The sequence below is a fragment of the Lagopus leucura genome, unplaced genomic scaffold (assembly GCF_019238085.1).
Source record: "Lagopus leucura isolate 7727_CA_CO unplaced genomic scaffold, USGS_WTPT01 Super-Scaffold_100030, whole genome shotgun sequence".
Classification (NCBI taxonomy): domain Eukaryota; kingdom Metazoa; phylum Chordata; class Aves; order Galliformes; family Phasianidae; genus Lagopus; species Lagopus leucura.
The window spans coordinates 61,267-82,412 of NW_024962281.1; the positions used below are offsets into that span (position 1 = coordinate 61,267).

General features: G+C 39.9%; 1 protein-coding gene across 2 annotated transcripts in view; it reads right to left on the reverse strand.

The window, feature by feature from the left end:
• The window catches only part of KDM3B (lysine demethylase 3B), a 50,233-nt gene that overhangs the window by 21,576 nt on the left and 7,511 nt on the right, over positions 1–21,146 (reverse strand). For both annotated transcript variants that reach the window (XM_042881506.1, XM_042881507.1), the window contains exons 2-10: positions 18,186–18,353; positions 15,727–15,840; positions 15,236–15,341; positions 11,503–11,627; positions 10,349–10,417; positions 8,855–9,433; positions 3,703–4,927; positions 2,825–3,026; positions 667–881 (exon numbers count right to left, since the gene is read on the reverse strand). In XM_042881506.1, the coding sequence (XP_042737440.1) occupies positions 667–881; positions 2,825–3,026; positions 3,703–4,927; positions 8,855–9,433; positions 10,349–10,417; positions 11,503–11,627; positions 15,236–15,341; positions 15,727–15,840; positions 18,186–18,353 (2,803 nt within the window). The remainder of the gene's footprint in view (positions 1–666; positions 882–2,824; positions 3,027–3,702; positions 4,928–8,854; positions 9,434–10,348; positions 10,418–11,502; positions 11,628–15,235; positions 15,342–15,726; positions 15,841–18,185; positions 18,354–21,146) is intronic.

Here is a 21,146-nt window from a genome sequence, read left to right on the forward strand (position 1 = left end):
TGAGCCTATAAAGACTGAGTATTTAATTTTCTTGATTGGATGAATGTCAGTTCTTTGAATTTTGAATGCATTTGGTGAAGAATGGCTCCTGCTGCACACTTCAAAAGTGAGAATGAAAAATCAGAGCTATCCATATGATAGGCTGAATTGGATACATTGAAGAAATTTATTTCAAATTCACTTTCCCTCATAGTGGCAAGCTGTCAACTAGTTGCTCAGCTGAGCCACTGCAAGCTGAAAATACAAGCTGTTCCTTACATGGAAAATCCTGTGCTTTCAGGATTCAGGAACCCTGAACATCAGAGGGACAGGAGTATGTTAAAAAAAAAAAAAAGTTGCTCATTAAAAGGAAGTTGGTCTCAAAGTGATAAAGTGTTCATTTTCATTTTCTTAAAAAAAAAAACAAAAACAGGTCAGCTTTGTAACTTACTTTTTAATAAGCAAATGCAATGATGTCTGGGAAAGTTACCATTAGCCTTGGTAGAAATGCTACACTGATCCAAAAGACAACCTCAAACCTGGGTCCAACACACCTTAAAAAAATGAGTACGGCTGCCTCATTTGGGAAGAGAATATTTTTAACAAGAAATAACATTATTTCACTGCATTGTCTACACACTACACAGAGAAGACAGATAAACAACACGCCAAAAGCCCTGCGCTTACGATGTGGCTCCACCATCATCATTGCTTCCTTTTCTGACATAACGAGCTGGCAAAACTGGTCTCCAACATTGGCAAGGATGTATTTTGAAGTCTCCAGGTCAATACCCTCTGCAGGGGAGGAGGAAGGAATCCACAGACTCATGGCATCAGGGTCACTCTGTTGTGGGTTCAAGAAACCCTCTACTCTTAAAATACCTTTCCGGGTAAATATAAGCCTGCAGAAAACAGGATGAAGTAACTGGGAATCTGCTCAACGACCTTTAATTAATTTAATTAATGCCATCTACATTAGAATATAAACACAAAGGGAAAAAAGGCTTGAGCTACAGCATTATAGTAGTAAATCTATTATGCAAACCCAAATAAAGCAGGGAATAAGACACACAAAGGCAATGGCAGCGAAACCCAACAGAATGAATTTCTAGGTCTCAATACATGTTGGTGGGAAATTCACATACAAGAGATTGTTCACAGCTTGCCACAGTTCTATGCTATTAATAGAATAAGATAACAAAACACAGATTACTTGGGCTGCTGAAGATACTACCTGTAAAATCATGTATGGTTCACACTATATTTAAACTCAGTAAACAGTTATTTCTCAGCTTTTGGGAAACCAATATTTTAGTTCTAGCTAGTGCTGCTAGCACTTAAAAGCTGTTTAAGCCATTCACATTACAAGACACACAAGAATATTTATTGTACCTACTCTTCTTAATGCTGCTCTTCATACAGATGAGAGAACTATTTTTTATCCGTAACAGTTGACACCAATAGTTCTCATGTAAAACTTTTGACATATTAGGAAAGCCTGAATAACTTCAGCCATTATTAAAAGTAACTTCCCTCTTCGGCAAAGATAAACTATGCTTTAACCTCAATGCAAATTAATTTTCAACAAGTTCAGAATGCAGATATAATCCTTACGGGATAGTTGGCACATACTAAAATTTCACTTCATTTCAAAGCCTAAAAGAAAAGGACTTTTGCTTGCAAATGATGCCTTGCACTCACTAGAATGGGCAGATGAAGTGGAAGAGAAACTGACTGGTCAAAGAACTGACAGGAGCATAAGGTGGACAGGAAACTGGACATGAGCCACCAGCGTGCTTGCAGCCTGGAAGGCCAACTAAATCCCAGGTCACTTTCAAAGAGGAGCGGCCAGCAGGGAGAAGGAGGTGATGTGATTGTCCGTCTCCACTTAGCCCTTGTGAGACCCCATCTGGAGTACTGTGGCCAGGTCTGGGGTCCCCAGAACGGGTCTAGAAAAGGACACTAAGATGATCAGAGGGCTGGAGCACTTCTCCTATGAAGAAAGGTTGAGAAAGTGGGCTTGTTTAGCTCAGGGAAGAGAAGGCTCTCGGGAGACCTCATTGTGGCCTTCCAGTACTTGAAGGGAGCAAACTGTTTACAAGGGTGGACAGCAATAGGACAAGGGGGAATGGGTTTAAATTGAGACAGGGGACATCCAACCTAAACCTCAGGAGAACATTTTTCACTCAATAGGATGGTGACGCACTGGAACAGGTTGCCCAAGGAGTCTGTGGATGCCCCATCCCTGAAGGTATTCAAGGCCAGGCTGGATGTGGCTCTGGGCAGCCTGCTCTGGTGGCTGGTGACCCTGCACACAGCAGGGAGGTTGGAACAAGATGATCTTTGAGGTCCTTTTCAACCCAGACCATTCTATGATTCTATCATGATTCTATGATAAGCACTACAGAGAGAAAACACAGGTGATGTCCATTCCTCCTCGGCATCAATTCTGTACTCAACTTAGAAAACCTAGTAAAACATTAGCTTCGTCATGACAATATTGTCACTTGTTAAGTAAATTAAAACTGTATCTCTATTCTGAACTCATTATGATAGAGTAAAAGAGCAGCATACAAACTTATCCAATAAAGCAAATTCAATCCCCAAGGCTAAGTATGGCAGCCCCCATGGTTCCACCCATACAGCTATACTTTCTAGCAGCAGCTCTTCCTTCACCTCTCCAACTGAGAGCGAGGGAATTCCAAGCAGGTGACACAAACACAAAACAGATAAAATCTTCATTATCATACCCAAGGAAATTAAGTAAAGAATAATTACTTTGTGCTTGGACCTGATCCAAGCTCTACATTTAGACTACGTAGAAAGGAAGGAAGGGTTTGAGCACCTCCGGAAATGGAAGAAGCGACATGCCACAGTTGAGTCATCTTGCTCTTGCTCCTTAAATTTGCGGTACCGTTCCAGACGGCATTCCCGGCACTTGTGCAGATGTGGGGCTACATTGATGCAAGAACCATCTTGGAGAAAAGGCTCACCTGACTGCTTCAGCTTCCTCACCTTACTCATATCCTTCAGCACAGACTGGCCAACTGGGTGAGACAGAGCAGAAGTAAAAAAACCAAAAATTATAGCAATTAAAAAAAAAAAAAAAAAAAATCAGTTAACTGCAACAGCAAAAGGATACTGACCCCAGTAAACATATCCATGTTTTTGTAACCATGCCAATCTAACAATACTGTCCATTTCATCAGACAAAAACTTCTATTAGTCTTTCACATACCACCAGAACCAGAGTTAAAATAAAGTAAGAAGTCTCTGGAAAATGAAGGGTTACCTGGTAAAACTGGGCTACGGACACAAAGTACTTACAATTTATTAACGGACATCTCAGCTTTTGCCCTCAATCTCAACAATCAGCTAATTTGAACGACACCTGTAGCCCATTCTCATCAATCAATGACAGCAGGCACTTTCAATTAGGATGCAAATTGTCAATAAAATTAACAAATTCACACCAAAAATACAAATCTGATGTTTTCAAGTCCACAGGCTACCACAGTTTTGTCCTGACATATTCTTGAATTATTCTTAAGGCAAACACGCTAATTTATATACAAGAAGCACAAAGCTTTAGCCTTGTCAATATCTTGTGTTGGCTACTCACAATAAGCAAGCCTTGTATCTGAGGCTGTTTTACAGAGTTCATTATACAGAAGAAATCCTAGCATCCCACCCCTTTATGTTTCCAAGACATCCTGCATTCACCTTTTAGGGGAGCCGTGCGAGGCCGGCCCTTCGGGGCTTGCTTCCCTTTTCCTTTCCCCAGCAGCAATTCAGCATTGTGCTCTGCGTTGGGACCTAGTTTTGCCATCAAGTGGTCTGGGATGCCCTTCATACAAGCCTTGGCTTGCAACTGCTCTTCAGAGTCACTTAAATCCGAGAGGTCACTATTGGTACTGGAATCTGAATCCTGTTTAGATGTCAAGCTCCGTTCATCTAGTGAGAATCTTTTCACAGCTTCAAAGGGGGATTTGCTGTCCTGCAGAAACTCAGCCTGTGAAGAGAAAAAGCCAGGTGGATGCCTGCCAAACACGTTAGAAAAAGTTTTCAGAAGAGGATTGTCCTGCTGGCCAGGCCCAACATCTGGTTTTTCTTCTGTTGGGCTAGAGGAAAGCGTGGGCATCTCAATAGGCTGTGTCAGGCTGCTGGTTGGTGAGCTGGAACGGCCATTCCCTGCAGTAGAAGGACTCTGAACACCAACAGAAGCTGCTGAGCCAGGAGTACTGGACATCATCTTTGAGGAATCAGTTGTTATAAACAAGGTTTTCTTCTTAGCTAGAGAGTCTGTAGCTGTGATTGATTCTGGCCAGCCAGAAGCAGTCTTATGACTCACAGATGTAGACAGAGTAGAAACCCCTGTCTGAGCTGATGCAAAGCCACTGAAAGGGCTAAGTTCTGTTTTCTCAGCAAATGCCAGGAAAGGGTTTGAGGGTTCCTCTCTTGATAGCTTTGGGGGCTGTAAAAATAAGTTTTCATGACTATCTGGGGGGCGAGTATTCAACAAGCTTCGTGAAAAAGCTGGAGTTAGGGTGGGCATGCATTCCACAGGCAGCTTCCGCTCCACAGAACTGCCAGACTGCGCGTCCACTGAAAGAACTTTACCTTTGCAGACCCCAGCACCCACGCTTTCCGTGCACTGCTTGAATGAGTCCCGACTAGAGGCATCTTCAGAGCTTTCTGAAATGACCGTGAAGTATTTACTGGAAGGTAGGTTTTGGGTCATACACTGAAAAAAGAGGTTCTTAGACAGATCAGAATCTTTCTGAGCCTCTTGTCCAGTATTGCAACCAAAAATGAATCCAGAAGGCTTGCTTTCTGGAGTCACCACTCCATTTGACTGGCTTCTTCCACCTCCAAATGCTAAAGAGTGGGAAGCACCTGGGAGAGAAATTCCAAATCCAGAGGAAGCTGAAAGTGAATTTCGAGAATTCTGAAACAAAATTAAAAAGCATTAGCCTGTTAAAGGATTGTTATTTGATTCAGCAAAACTTTGGCTCATTTAATTATACAATCAGCCACCATGAAAAACTTGTAGCAGAAATACTGCTACATCTCTTTAATAATTCTGTTAGAATGGTTTTTCCTACCTAAAAGGTATTGAAAATTTTGAGCTACTATTATAAAATAATCATTTAATGGGCCCATTATTACTGAAGACACATGGAAAAATGAATACTTAATGACCTGACAGGCTTTAGAACAAAACTGCAACGCAAGACAAAGTGGGCTAATTCACAGAAAAATAAGGAATTTAAGATACTATTTATTTTAGTTCCAATAGATAAGCAAAAGGCCTTAATTCATATTGCTTTTCAGTCATACACTCTCCTGTAGCAAACTCATCCTTTCAATCTCTCGCCATTTCAGTATTTGCCCTCCCCTAAACTCATCCTGATCAGTCTCTCCTACTTAACCAGCATCCTTAAAACAATTAACTTAATTTGTGAAGTTAAACAAAGTCCTCTAGCAGAGGAACAGGGGGCTCCAAATGACTGGAGGCCACCCCAGCTGACAGGCACATAGATGCATAAGAAATGGTTCCTTCCAGAGGACTGCTCAATGGAAAGCACAAACTGCTTAAATTTTTAAATATTGAGAAATTTTCTCTCTTGCAGGTTTCCATCACCGTTATGATATTCATTTGTTCTCTTCTCCATTTCTTCAGATTTAGTAATTCTCACTGTCAATCCTACTGTAACTGATCGTTCTATAATTAATTCATCAGTTCTCTTCCTTTTTTTCAAATTTCCACTTAGAAATCTTCATATAGGGAATACTCATAATAAGGGTGTATCTCCTCCTTTAAGTGCCAAGGTCCCTTTTCAATATTACAAGGGACAGTAAGAAAAAGGGGGAGCCATAAAAAAAAAAAACAATGAGAGACATAGACCTGACCAACACACGATAAGAAATGCAGTGATAAGAGCCAAATCTGGTCAGTCACACTAATTGACGAGGGCATACGAACGAGACTACAAGAGGCCTTAGTTGTGTGAGGTTGTCTGACTGACAAATGTCAGTTTGGGAAATAAGGAAAAAAGGGAAAGCCAGAAAACAAAATATATCAAGACACAGATCCAAGAAAACAAACAAAAAAAACCCACAAAACATGGATGCAAGGACAAGAAACAAACTTCCCACTCCTCCTAATTGACAGACTAACTAGAAACTGCAGGCATTGCTTTCAGCATGAAAGCACTTCGCAACTAATAAGACTGAACTTGGGCAGGGGGCAGACTGAGTGCAGAAGTCAACATCACTCTGAAAACTCCTGAGGGAATGTACAGGAAAAGGGAGGAATAAACAACTGAGGTAGGCAGAAAAAGTGTGCAAAAGGGGGCTGTTAGTGCACTTTTCTGGCTGAGTGCAGAGCCCAATCACTGCAGTCTTCCGTATCTTTGTAATCTTAACTATTCATTTCTCTCCCTTATCTGCGTGCAATGTAAGGACCAAGTGATGGCTACTGGCGTGACCTGCGTAGGGGTGAAAACCAGTGCCAGCTACCAAAGCCAGATGAGAAGAGTTGGACAACCTTGTCTTCAGGTGCTCCAGGAGCAAGTGTGGGTCTTTTAATCCCAGGCACTGGAGCAGGCATTCTGTGCATTTCTAAAACAGGCTATGGGATGAAGGGATTACCAGTAGGAGAGAGGACTCAGGCCCGCATGCCTGGTGCCAGCTGCTGGAGATAAGCTGGAGCAGGATGGAGGTCATCAGCACCTATTATATTGCAAAATCACATTTACATTGTACCTTGCTATCAACCTCCATTTGTTGTAACTTTATCAATATATCAAGGTACCAAGTTCTTCCAGATACCAGAATTTCAAATTTTTCTTTCTAAAGCCAAGCAAGAATCTTCCTTCTCTTCCTTAACTCCCTCTTTCTTCCCACAGAGCAGAGGCAAGTAGGGGATACATACTGAAACAGTAACTTGTCTCAATACAAGTTGTGTTTGCCAGTTTAGAATTACTACATTAAGCATCCTAACAGTCTTCCAACAGCATGAATACGAATGCAAGCCAAGCTTATTAAGCAAGCTCAAGGACTAGATCACACTGTGATAAAGCCTATAGCCCAGCCCAAAGCAATCTCAAGAACCATAGCTTCAAAAGAAACAACCAAAATTAATCACATCTCAATCAATCAAAAAGACCCCAAAACTTGTCTATGCTAGATTTCCTCCCCTAAAGAAATTACTGTTTGACAGAGTGCTTCGGAGAAGAGGAGGCTTGGAGGAGACCACATTGCACTCTACAACTTTCTGAAGGGAGGCTGTAATGAGGAGGGGTTTGGCCTCTTCCCCAGGCCAAACAGGACCTGAGGAAACAGCCGCAAGTTGTACCAGAGGAGGTTTAGGTTGGACATAAGGAAGAACAACTTCTTTCAGAGAGTGGTCAGGCGCTGCAATGGCTGTCCAGGAAGCTGGTGGAGTCGCCATCCCTGGCAGCGTTCAAGAGGCGTCTGGATGAGGATGATCCAACAAGATCATCTACAAGATCTGCTTGGTGCTTGTGGTGGCAGCGGTCATGGGAGGGCAGTTGGACTGGATAATCTTGCAGGTTGTTTCCAACCTTGCGATTCTATGATTCATTTCTGGCCTAGCGGTCTAACTGCAAATTATAAAGCCAGAACATTATTATTAGTTTAAAACAAGTAATTTGGGGTTATGGAGAGTAGGGAAGAACATTCAGTACGAAACTCTCTCAGCACAATCAAAGTTCTTCTTTAATAACAACAGCAACAGATACAATTCTGACCACTCACAGTGAGAACTTGTTCACAACTCTGATTTTGTTTTATTCCTCCAGGCAGAGAAGAGGAGTGAGAATGAACAACAAAAGGTTATGCTGCTATATAAAAATTTCATTATGTAACTTTCCTGACTTCTGCCATCTAATTTCTGCTTTATGTTTTTAAACACTTTGCCATTACTCCACTCATTAGCTAATACAGAAGAGATGAATGTAACTCATTTAACCTCTGGCAATCACCTTGGAATTCCTAATGCATCTTCTACATTACTAACTTCTTTATACTGTAAAAAACAAGTTTCTTCTTTTCTGTCCTCCTTACAGAGATGGGGCTTCGAGTTTGTCTTTTTTTATTTGGTCAGTTGTGTTTTAATTTTTTAATTTAATTTTCCTCTGATTACTTATATATTCTTTTTTTTTTCCCCCTCCTTGAAAGGCAAAAATAAAAATTAATAGGATTTCTCTTCTATTATTCCCATTGAAAATAAGGGTACATAACTAGAAGATCCTTAAGCCACTACCATACCAAGCTCTTTAAACAAATTGATTCTGAAGGTACCCATCTCAAGTCTTTCAATTACTTTGCTTTCAACCCTACACAGTGTAGGCTAGTGGCTCATTTTTCTCATATGGAGTTATCTCTTCTATAGGAGAAACCAGGAATCCATAAAAGGTCCTCCAAATACAGCTTCATATAACTTGAACATTCAACTGAAAGCATATTCTCATGAATATTTGCCAACATGAAGACAAGAGATTTTAAGTACTACTTAAGTGCTACGTTCCACGCAACATGACCAAATTGATTATGTGAAGTGCAGTGCTCTAAATCACTTTAAGGTTGCATTTTGTAAAAAACTGCACTTAAGAAATTAAGGCTGAATAAAGAACAGTGTGCTGAAAAGTTCTCTATCAAAAACTATTTTCTTTTGGATCCTTTCTTAGATCAAATGATTGAAAGATCATTGTCTCTGGAAGGGAGAGATTTATGAAAGAAAAAATAGTTTTCAGTTCATGAACACACTTAGTACTATAGACAAGTTCTAAAAGATCTGATACTGAATGCATATTTCTTCTTGAAGATGGCAAGATCATAGTCTACTCACCTCTCCCTGGGTTTGCGTTCGGCCTGTTTTCAGTTTCTCCTGTCCAGTAATTGCTGGCAAACTAGTATCGGAGATTCTCACAGTTGTTGGTGTCAAAGCAGCTGTACTAACTGTGGGTGCAGAAGTCACTGTGCCTTGGCCAATCTGTTCCAGTGATTTTCCAGCCTCTTTACATCCAGATCCAACTAGCAATGTTTGTCCAGACACAGAGGAAAATGGAGTGAATGGCACTGGTGTGTCACCACCAACTGGCTCATCCTGGACTACCAATGTTCGACCATTCTCTTTGGTGTAAGTAGCAAAGCGAATATTGCGATTAATTTGAGGAACAAATGAAGGCAACTGTTTGGCCCTTGGATCCAGTCCTGTTTCACTACTGGAGACTCCTTTCCAAGGACCTCTGCTTGCCTCACCTCCATCACTACCGTTGCCATCCACCTCACCCCTCTCCTTTAGCTTCTTTGTAGCAGGATCACACCCGGAATCTGAAACATTTTTTCTCCTCCGTCCATCTTTTCCCTCAAAACTTTCTCTCTTCTTCTTTCCTTTAGATGACTTCGATGCTTTTAGTCCCCCTCCCTATAATAAAAAACCCCATACAATCAGTAAACAGAACAAACAAGCCTACCTCTAAGAGCATTTTCTTTGTTAGAACAAGGTTTACTGTAGTCTAAGCTTAGAAACATTTATTTCAAAAACAAACTAGCAGATCTGAAGAAGGATACAATGTAAACAACAATCAGCAGTCTTTTTGCGGTTGCTGAAGGAGGCTCTTTATTTTTGCATTAGGGAAGGATCTCCAAAGTAAGCTTGTTAGGTGAGCTGTTTTGCTGTTCCACATGCCATATCATAGCAAACTCTATGAAACACACAACATGGACACGCTCCAACATAATTCTTGCTCATGTAAGGCAGGTATTTGCACACTAACTTGTGCAACAAGTCTAATAACTATGGCTCTTTTCAAGGGCAGACCTCTCGTCCATTACCCAAAGCCTGTAATTTTCAACTGTACGATATACCTTGTCCTTCAGCCTAGGGTAAAAGCACAGGTCCAAATGTTATCATGGCACCTCTCAACTGCAGCAATGAAATGCCACAAGCTTACCAGCCTGCTTTAGAGAGGCCAGAAGATACTTTTTAGAAATGTCTAGCAGGGTTTGTGGAGAAGCATAGGGTGATCCTGTTAAAAGGAAGGCTGTGAGCATAGAGACATTCTTTAGCAGAGTATTATCTCTTAAAACAGAACACAATAACACTGATTACTGAAACCCCACAAGAGCCATGCTGAAGTTAGTAAAACAGGTCTGAACTAGAAAAAAAATAGATTGTTTAAAGAAAACCAATATCCATTTCTTAAAGTGGTAACTGACAGAGGAAAACTTTCTTCACATTACCAAAAGCCCACAGTAAACACACCATCAGTGTACAGTTATTCTCATGTTCTCTTTTTTCAACACTGTATACAAATAAAGACCTGAAATATTACAGTACCTCACTTGGAGAAGTGTTATCCATCACAACATGAATCAGACGAGGATCCACTGACTTTATTTCACCAGTCTAATTTTTATGCAAATGAATATTGAGGAGGTAGGAGGAAGAAGAGAAGTGGTTATTTTTTAATTCAGAGTAGACAGTCTGTCTACATCAACATTAGGAGACCCTAAATACATGCTTGAATTCCTTAGCAATAACTAAAGGCTTTCAGTTTACCTTTCATTTGCTCCATCTCCCTAGTCCAAGAACTTTCAGATTTGATTGCAAACATTGCTTTCTTACATATCTGTTCTAATGAGCATCTCTAGGTGCATCTCACTGCATTAAACACAACTGTCTAAATCTGTTTTAGTATTGTTCTAGCATTTTGTAAATTCATGCTGCTAGACATAGAAAAGACTACGTCAGTTTATGCTAATAATCCTCATCAGTACCTCTGCTAAGGCAGCGATGATTACCCAGTTTTTGTAGCAGTGCATGGAAGTTACTTTTTTATCTGACAGTAGATACATAGTAAATTTGCTTCTTTCCTGGCATGCACCTGCTGAAAGCCTATACTCTACAACTTCAATCTCTCCAAAGTACCAGACTTATTAACCATACATTGTATATTTCTTTCCTGTGAATTAGCAATAGATACAGTACTCAAAGTGTAAGATTATTGCATGTGTGTATAGGACTCAGTGGGCACACTCAGTGCATTTGTTCAGCACGCTTATCGCATATGGAAAAGGCTACAAGGAAAAGAAACCCACTGCTTTAAGAACATCCACACAGACATACAGATTTCCTTCTAGCTGCTCCTGAAAAAGGAAGCCATTAAAAGCAGGCTGCTGGTAAGGCTGAACTACTGTCAAACTCCACACAATCACGTAATGCAAACCAAAAACTGATTGGAACAGCCTAAGCTGAAGTACCTCAATTCAGTTTAGACTAAGACTTCATTTTCTATCATGCACTTATTTCAAACCAATTCCCCAGTCTGTCAGACAGAAGCTGAGAAATGGCACAGGAAAACCACAGCCTAACCGATCGGAAAGAAGCTTTCCTTACTTCTATCTCATGGAGAATAACAGCTTCATCACAACTTGAGCTTCTGGGTAGAAACTGTATTTTAGGAAACTTAAAGCAGCACTTCATATTTTTACCTCAGTCACAGACACCTCCATGAGACGTGTTATTGGGTCTTGATGGCTCACAACACCACAGAGCCAGCTATTTTCATCTTCTGGTTGATAAACTTTAACTCTTTGGCCTTGGATACTGTAAGGAACTGGAAAAGAAGCACTTTTGAGTTTATTTTCAAGAAAGCTCAGCATCATGCAAGATAAGTATCATATAATAAAAAGAGTTCAGGCCCTAATTATGCGTACAGAAGTGTCAGCTTTCAAGCAGAACAAACTTAAAATGCTCAATCTTCTGCCCGAGCCAAGCATTCTGCTCTTGTAGTAACGCCAAGCTACAGTAAAGACAAAATTCCTTCAGTTTACAAGGAAAAAAAAAAAGTGAAAGATCAAAATGAACTTGTTCCTTTGACAAAAAAAAAAAAATTAAAAAAAAATAAAATAAAAAAATCATCAAACAAGTGTGGGATACTTGCTATGTTCTTTTCCTTTCTAACCTACAGGTCAGTAATTATGAGGCATCAACCCAGAAACTCAGTTCAGATGCATTAAGTCCCAGAATAAATAGTACATAGTTCAGAGCAGAAACATATTTGTAACTGTGAAAATAATAATATTAAAAAAAAATCAATATAGACGCATAAAGATCCAGATCAACCATTTTAGTTCCTTGACATGGGGAATGTCATCTACAGAAAGGTTTACTCCCAACCCACTCCCACTCTCCAAAACAGCATGCAGCGTGTTCTCCTGCAGATCAAAAAAAAGTTAATATTAGATAATGAAAATTATCATGATCCACCAGTCTGAATCAGGAAGAAAATCAGAAGCCCAATTGGAACTCTACTTGGCTAGTATAGTAGAACACAATTAAAAATGCTTTTATAAATACATTAGGAGCAAAAGGAGGATTAAGAACAATCTCTAAACTTAACCATACATGAGGGCAAGTGCAGTGACAAAAGATGTGGGCAAGGCTGGTACTTCATGCCTCTTTTGCCTCAGACTGTATCAGTAAGGTCAATTCTCACAGTACCCAGCCCATCAAGTTAGATGATGGTGACAAGGAGAAAGATGAAGGCCCTACAATCCATTCACAAGTCTACACAGCCAGATGGGATTCACCCAAGAGTACTGAACAACCTGGTATAAGTGTTCACTTAGCCACTCTCAATAATTAGCCACCCTAGCTAATTGGGAAGGTTCCAGTAACAAGAGGCTAGAGAACATGAATCCAATCTACTAGAAGGGTAAAAAGGAGGACCCAGTGAATTACAGGTCTGTCAGTTTGACCTCAGTCCCAGGGAAGATCACAGAGCAGATAATTTTGAGATCACCACGTAATCCACACAGGACACTTAAGTGATCAGAAGCAGCTAGCAAGGGTTTATGAAAGGCACGTCCTGCCTGATCAACCTGATCATCTTCTATGATAGAACAACCTGTTTAGTAGATGAGAGAAAGGCTGTGGATGGAGTTTACCTTGATTTTAGTGGTGTTAGGTACTGACTCCCACTGTATTCTCCTGGAGAAACGAGCTGCCTAAGGTATGGACAGGAGGATTTGCTGGATGAAAATCTGGATGGACAGCCAGGCTCCAAGTGTCACTTAAATGGAGTTCAATCCAGTGGCACATCCCAGGCTATTTGGGTCCATTTTGATTAACATTTTTGTCAACAATCTGGTTGAAGGGACTGAGTGCACCCTCAGTAAGTTTGCACACAATATTGAGTTAGGCAAGACCGCTGATCTGCTTTAAGGTAGGAAAGGTCTGCACAGCAGTCTGGAGAGACTAGATTGATGAGTCAAGCACATTACATTCAACAAGGCCAAGTGCCGGCTCCTGCTCTTGAGTCATGAACAATTCTACACAGCAGTACAAACCAGGGAAAGAGTGGCTGGGAAGCTGTCAGTCAGTGAAAGACTTGGGGTGCTGATCATTAGCAGGCTGAACGCAAGCCAGCAGTATGCCCAGGTAGCTAAGACGTCATCCCAGTCTGCATCAGAAACAGCACATCCAGCAGGACTAGGGAAGTGATTGATTGATCCTTTGTGATCAATTTTGGGTCTCACTACGATAACGATATTGAGTTGCTCAAATGTGTGCAGAAGAGTTGTTTAGTTTGCAGAAGAGGAGGCTGAGGGAAGACCTCATCACACTACAAATATCTGAAAGGAGCTTCACCAAGGAAGGTGTCAGCTTCTTTTCTCTGGTAACAAGTCATAGGACAGGGGGAAAGGATCTCAAGTTGTGCTAGAGAAGGTTTAAACAAGACATTAGGATGAACTGGAAGGTTGGCTTCCAAATGGACAATTCTTAAGTTACTAGGTGTATGCTATAACGGGATGATAATAGCACAGTAGCAAAATCTTTGGCTATAGCAAATGAGAACAAGACCAAATACAGCAGCCACAGATGCAAAAATGAAGGAAAAGAGCTGCTTACCTTGGGAAGGCCTCAGGTAGGCAGAGACCTCCAGTAAGAGACGTACTCACCTCCACTGCCAGCCCTTAAATGAGGGCTGGGAAGGGGTTGATCCTGGTTCCACCCCTTCCAATCACTCAAATACATTGCTTGCACCTGAGATCCCCTAGGTTGGCCCTGCCTTCCCACTAGGTACTCAATCATTGTTTCAGGCAATGACTTAGCATTGCCACTACACTTGGTGTATGGGAACTACCGAGTCACAGCCTGAACCTCTGATTGATCACCTGAGGCGAGCCATGAGTCAGCCAGAGGAGCACAGGTGAAGGCAATTCACCTGTGCTGCTGGAAGGGGTGCAGCCAGGCTGCACCTCTCCTAGACCTATTTAAGAGCTGGCTACCAGTGGGGAAGGATCTCTGCTGGAGATCCCTCCTTCTGGTGTTTTGTGGTGAGCCCAGCATAAGGGTAAGCCTTCCATTTATTCTCTCTTGTTATCATAGTCCACTTCGCCTAACTCTCTTGTTTATTTTGTGATTGTAACATCTTGATATCCATTAATCATACACTTGGTCACTCACAATTGATATCAGTACATGTTTTATTAAAGGAAAGAGAACCAAGTAAATCTCCCTTAAGAATTTTATTTGCCCTCAAATGTAATACAGAGGCCTATGTCTTAAGAGGCTACCCGAACAACAAACCCAAATTCTAGATAGAAAAAAAAAAATCACTTTAGCACCAGACGACCACAACGTGACAAGCAAAACCTATAAAAAGAACTGAATCCTAGAATGCAACCTAGATAACGGCTACAGTAGTAACATTATGCTGAACAGCCATAGTCATGCAGTATTTTAAACATAGACAATGCATTAAATGTTAAAACACCGGAATGTGAATTTGATGCAACAAAGGAAAATTCTCTCTGATCAAAAGATCAATGAATACAGAGTAACTTAATCTCTAAATTTCCAGAATTTAAGAAGAGCACCAAAACTTAAAAATAAAAAAAACGAAAAAATAAATCAAAACAAGCTTTAAAAAAAAAAAAAAGTCATAAATACATGGAAATTACAAATTGTATTCTGTACCACTTTAACTACATCTTCAGTGATAAAATACAGGATTTTTAGTTGTATCTGAGCGACATACTTATTGGTATCTGTCACAAAATAATGCTCCTTTAAATACAGAACTTGAAAAAGAATAGAGAAAAGCGATCTTCCAAACCAAACAGCAACAAATACTATTATTCTCCTTTGCAAATCCCAGAATAATCCAATTGTTACACAACAGACATAGTAGCCCTGAGCAACAAAAATCAATCTTACCTCTACTAAATATCTCCTGAAGTTTCTGGTCACTGAACAATGAATTGACAGATTCTCTTAGCAAAGGCTGCTCCTGCAGTATCTGATTCTGACTTTCTGTTCCCATCTGCCAACAATAAACAATTTTAAATACAAGTAGAATGTTTTAAGGTGAGAAAACCTCCAGTTTTTGAGGGACAGCTCTTCTTGGACTGCTTCCAAAAAACAGAACAACAAAAAAGAAAAAAGTATCTCTGAAACTTCTGTTGCAGTTATCAGCTACGCAATGTTCAACTGCTAGCTCATCAAGTGAGCAATGTGGGAAGGAATGAGGACTTCTACAAAGCGGATAGATCAGCATAAGTACCTGGAAAAACATGGAACGAAGCAGCCCAAGACATGTTAGGCTGATGAAAGGGATCAGACCATAATATGGAAGTAGGTCAGTACAAAACAATAAAAATTGACATGCACAGCGGAAAGTTAAATTTTCACTATATCTGAACAAATACCTGAAACAATCGTAATCCACTGGCATCAGACAGGAAACGTAAGTGTCTGTCCAGAAGAAACTCCACTGGGACCACAGAGCCTAAACCCAGCTTATCTACTAGAGGAGTAAAGGTCTGTAATGAACAAAAGAAAATGAAGGTTATAGGAACAACTGAACACACACAGACCAACAACAGTTGTCTTCATCTACTATTTACATAACAAAAAATTAAAAAGTTTGATTTCCAAATCTGCACTTCCCAGTACCTAAGTTTTAGTGCAAATTATTATTCTATGTGTGAGCCAGTATTTCTTGCAAGTGTAGCATACTAACAATACAAAAGTAAATTGCAGAAAATTGGATCCACTTCTTCATTAAAACTCAAAGCAGAACTGAAAATATGTTTTACTGTATTTGATTCTCCACAGATGTCGGGTTAAAAAAAACACCTTTATATACACAGCTTCCTCTGAAAGTAACGCCTCTTATTTGCTTCCATGCAAACAACAGATACAAAAAGCACAGCAAGTTCTGTTACAAAACACTATTTTTTAACAGTCACCACCACTAGCTATATATTCTTGCCCATGACAAATAAGAGCCTGCATGCTGTGCTCATAAAAATCTACACTGGAGAGACACCCCACTGTCACCACTGCTGAAACACACCATCCAACCCTCGCTATGCTGACATCCACTCTTTGGTCTCCCTAAAACATTCAGCAAGCACCGATTAATGTCAGTGGATGCATTTTTTTTTCTGCATGAAGGAATTAAATTTCACACCTTTGCTTAATATGCACTTCATGTCAGATGCCATTTTGATAAACTGCCTCTCTACTGCCATCTGTCACATGGCAGCAAAATGTAATGCGACACTGGCAGGAACGTTCAATCTCTGCTGCCACACCATGAATGTCCACCTTCGACACTGTGGGCCAATATCATAAAATAGGAAGCATTACTTTTGGAGAAGACCTTGTTTTTCAGGTATAGCCTCTGGAACAGAGGATTTTCATTCCTGCACAAAAGATACATGTTAGCACTAATTAGGCGTGCAAATGAAGGGAAGCGTTTCTTGCTACTGTTTTATGCAGATTTGAAGCTCATACCAGGTGCACTTCTGACAACCAAACTACAGAATATGTTACTAATGGAAGAATATGCAGCAGACTCAGAACAACTTGACAATGTAATTTGCTGATGGAAGAAGAAATTACCAACCCCTGCAGTCTTGGAAATGTGTAATCTGTCTCATGAATGCACTTACATGGTTTTAACACAAATGTATTTATGACATTTTTTGTCTTTACTGCTCATCAAGTTTATTCATACTCCATTCTCTTGTTCATGACACTGACAATGCACATTTATTTTCCCATTGAAAGGAAAGTTCCACCTACAGAAAAAAAAACACATTCTGTCTACAGAATCTCTAGTGTAAAGGCCTGGTTTTATTCTACCTTAAGCCAACTGCAGTTAAAAAAATATCCCTGAGAGAAAAACGCAGTATCAAACTTTTTGCTTTGAGTTCAAGTGTTCATTTAAAATACCAAGTTCAGATTTTACCAAGTAAAAGGTTTTTAACTGGAAAAAACATTCTAATGAGCCCATGCACAAGATGTATTAAAAAAGTAGACAGTAGCATCTCAAGTAGTTCAAAGATGACAGAAAAAGAACAGAAGAAAGGTGAAATAATAAAAATCAGACTACACAAAAGCTTGAGTAAGATTCTTACATGAGCTCAAGAGAAGAAAGAAGGACATAAGGAATCAATCCTCTTCACTGTATGCTACTCATCAGGATGTTTGAAGGATGAATATACTGGCAATTCTGGCTAAAAAACATTGGCTTTAGTTTCCAGTCTCACGGCATCTAAATGCCATGTGAAGAGCCACATGGATTACCGCTCCATGTAACAGGAGGAAGATCTGTACATCATGTTAGTTAATGCTGACAACATGGAAATTAATTTTTGTAGTTTACATTAGGAGTATATAACCCATACTGCTAACAGATCAGGCACAGTCCAGAGCCTCTTTTCTTCCCCAGGGACTTTCAGGAATGAGTGTTAAAATGATGTAGCAATCTCTATCACACAGAACTCTACAAAGTCCATAATAAGACCCAAAGGCTTATTCTTTTCATTTCAGAAAAGCCTAACACACTCCAAGTTCTAAAATTGGGAAAAACAATCATCCATGTATGTACCACACTTCTTCAGATATTCAGATATTTCATTTCTGAAGGCTTTCCATTTCTAGAGCAGGAACTATAAGCAACTGCCTTTACAAGGGCACTACAACTCCTCTACACTACTTTTACTCTCCACAAAAAAAAAAAAATAATAATACTCTGTCTTCAATCAAGTTTTAGTACCTGCAGAATTGAGCTCTGTACTATAGCCACATCTTGTGATTCATAGTCACACTGATGCAGATCTCTGAAGGATATGAAAGCTTTCAGCCAAATACTCACCAGTGCGGGCCACTGTTTTGGTGAGACTCGAGCCCCCTGAAGCAGAACTGGATCATTTCGAGGCGCCCACACCAATGATCCTTCCAGCAACAGCACTATAACCTCTTCAGCATGGACTTTTACCCAGGCATGTTGCTTCCAGTTACAGCCATCAAATTCCACAAAGATCTGATTTAGTTAAAAACAAACAAACAAAAACCACCATTTAACTTTTTTCAGACACTGAGTAGAATATGTGAGAATACAAGAATATACAATCTCTATCGACAGGGGAACAGCAGCTTTAGTCAGAAAAAAAAAAATCAGGATTAGTATTTTAATGTAACCCTGAGAACATCACACCTACGCAGCTATCGTATTTCAAAAGAAATGGAAATCTAATTCATAGCAATTACTAAACTATGGAAGATGATTTGGTGCCCAAACACACATCACTGGCCCCAAATGCAGCCTTTCTCCATACAAAACTAAAGATGGAAAACTTCTTTATCCCAAAATACAACTGATGATCCAATGCATCCTTCCTGCACATTGGGAATGACAGGGAGGCTCCTACTTGTCATTTCAACAGACAGCCAGCATCTGTCTGTTATCAGAATGGATAATTTTATAGATGAAATTCACCAAAATCCTTCAGCCAGGTAAGTTGGTGTTTGTGAAATCCACACTATACAAGAAGTCTTGTGGTACCCTGTACATTACACTAAGCTCTCTGAACCAAATGCAGATATTTCTGGCATGAGATTATCCAGAAATACCTGCTTACCAGACTTCATGACCTGATAAGTACATGCAACAATACAAACTGCACTCCAGGTCTATATCATTGTTCTCAGATATCTTTTTCCCCCTATCACAAAGGGTACACATTAAAGCTACACGCAATTACACTGCAAGAATGCTAAGCAAAGGAGTGAGCTACAAGCCTCACTTGGTGCCCTAACAGTAAGGGCCGTTAAAGATTAAAAGATTCACCCTCCAGTCCTTCAGCTACAGAACTTACCTACTACACATATACAATCAAACAGGATAGTCAAAATATGCTTTAGTACAAAGCACATACAAGACCACTGAGGATAACTGGGCACTAACCAGAAACAAGAAGTTCTCTGCTTTACCAATAATCCACATTAAAAGAGTCAAGAGGAGACCACTTACAGTCCTTTTCCTCACCTCTTTTTTCCAGATGCAAAAGCTGCCCAGAGAGAGGGCAGGAATATGGAGCATCACTCCTCATGAAATCTCCAACTCTGTTACTGCCTGAACTGTCCTTCTGAGAAAGAAGACTGGGTTTCTCAAGGTATCCCTTCCTTAAATTCAACAAATTCCAGCAATATAGTGAAAATTCAACTTAACACCTTTCCTGTTTCAGGATCTGTACCTTTCTTAATATTATAGTTATGCTACCACAGCAATAAAATGTGACAAAGAAAGGACTATCATGTTACGATTCTGTTATCATAAAGATGGTCAAAATCAACTACCGGAACGTCAACTTTGGAATATGTCTTTTCACAAGGTACTTAAGAATTTTATCAAAAGGAGGATTTTATAAGAGGCTACACAGAGAGACCACCTTTCTGCAGCACGTACACTCGAACTATGTGGCAAGGATCACTGAAAGCAGACAACATAAATTCAACAGCCATTAATTCAAATAAGCAGTGAAGCACAGCTTGCTTCCCAAAAAACAACATCTATTAGCTTAATTTTTAATTCATTGCTTTATATGCAGCTCAAGGCAATTTATTGTGACACACATGAAATCAGGCTACATGGAAATTTCTTCCAGTCTTAAACTACAACCCATTTCATATTTCTACGAATTATTACAAATTGACCAAGTGGAAAAGCTCTACTTTAGCTGTAAATTTAACAAGTTACTGGTTTAAAAACGAAAACAAGGCTCCACAATCCCAGAAAAAATAGTTTTTGATGAACTTCAGGATGGACGTTCCACATTTCTTTAAGGTGCTTGCTAAATATTGAGACAGGTTCTGTGATTGCCAACACTTACAAAGCAGCAGCAATGCCTTCTGTTACTTAACTCTAAAGCCAGATCTTAGTTTCTCTTATTGAAATCTCAGATCCAGAACTGGAGCTGGGCAAAAAGTCTTATGAAGCTATTATACCACGCTCACCCCTCTTCTCTATAAAACAGAAAAGTTGTGGCATTTGTTTTACACAGTTCATGTCCAGTGCTCAGTTTTATTCCACCTTTGTATGCATAAGAAACTGAGTCCTTCCAAACTTTGATTTACAATCATGGAAAGCCATAATTAATTCTAAACCAATACCAAGTAGAGTGCTTTCCTCAACAGAAAAATGTAGGGCAGTTGTTCCAGGCCCATGCAAGACCACACATTATATCAGGAGAAATTACCACTGTTGTTTTCAACAAATCATATCAAACTAAAAGGGCAGCAAGCCTCAAGACAAATAGCTGTATTCTCAGCTTCTGCAACAGAAACAGTTTTCCTGTGTACTGGGAGTGGCAACAAGCAGAAGATGACTTGTACAAAGTATTATTTGTGCATACACTGCCTTGTGTGACTACAGGAAATTAACTACACGATGCATGAAGAGAGGGCCAACACTCAGCATAAGAAAACTGCTAAAGGAATCCTGAAGCATAAGTCTAAAGCAAGGGAACTCATGACAGACTTTTGAGTAAATAGTACTTATTTGCTTTTAATATGTAAGTGGCAAAAAAAATGTTCTACTTTTGTTATAAAACTCAGAAGTTTCAAGCAAAGCTGTTACAGTGTAACAGAACCTCCTGTTTTTTCTCATCTTAACTTGAAAATCCTGTAGTTCTGAGTCAAAGGGAAATGCTAAAGCCATGGCTACCCTAGAAAGAATTACCTCTCCAATGAATCAGTGGTCCTACAATTCACATAATCACATACACCGACATCTGCTGATCCTTCTAACTTTGCTCACAACCAGTTTAGACAATCC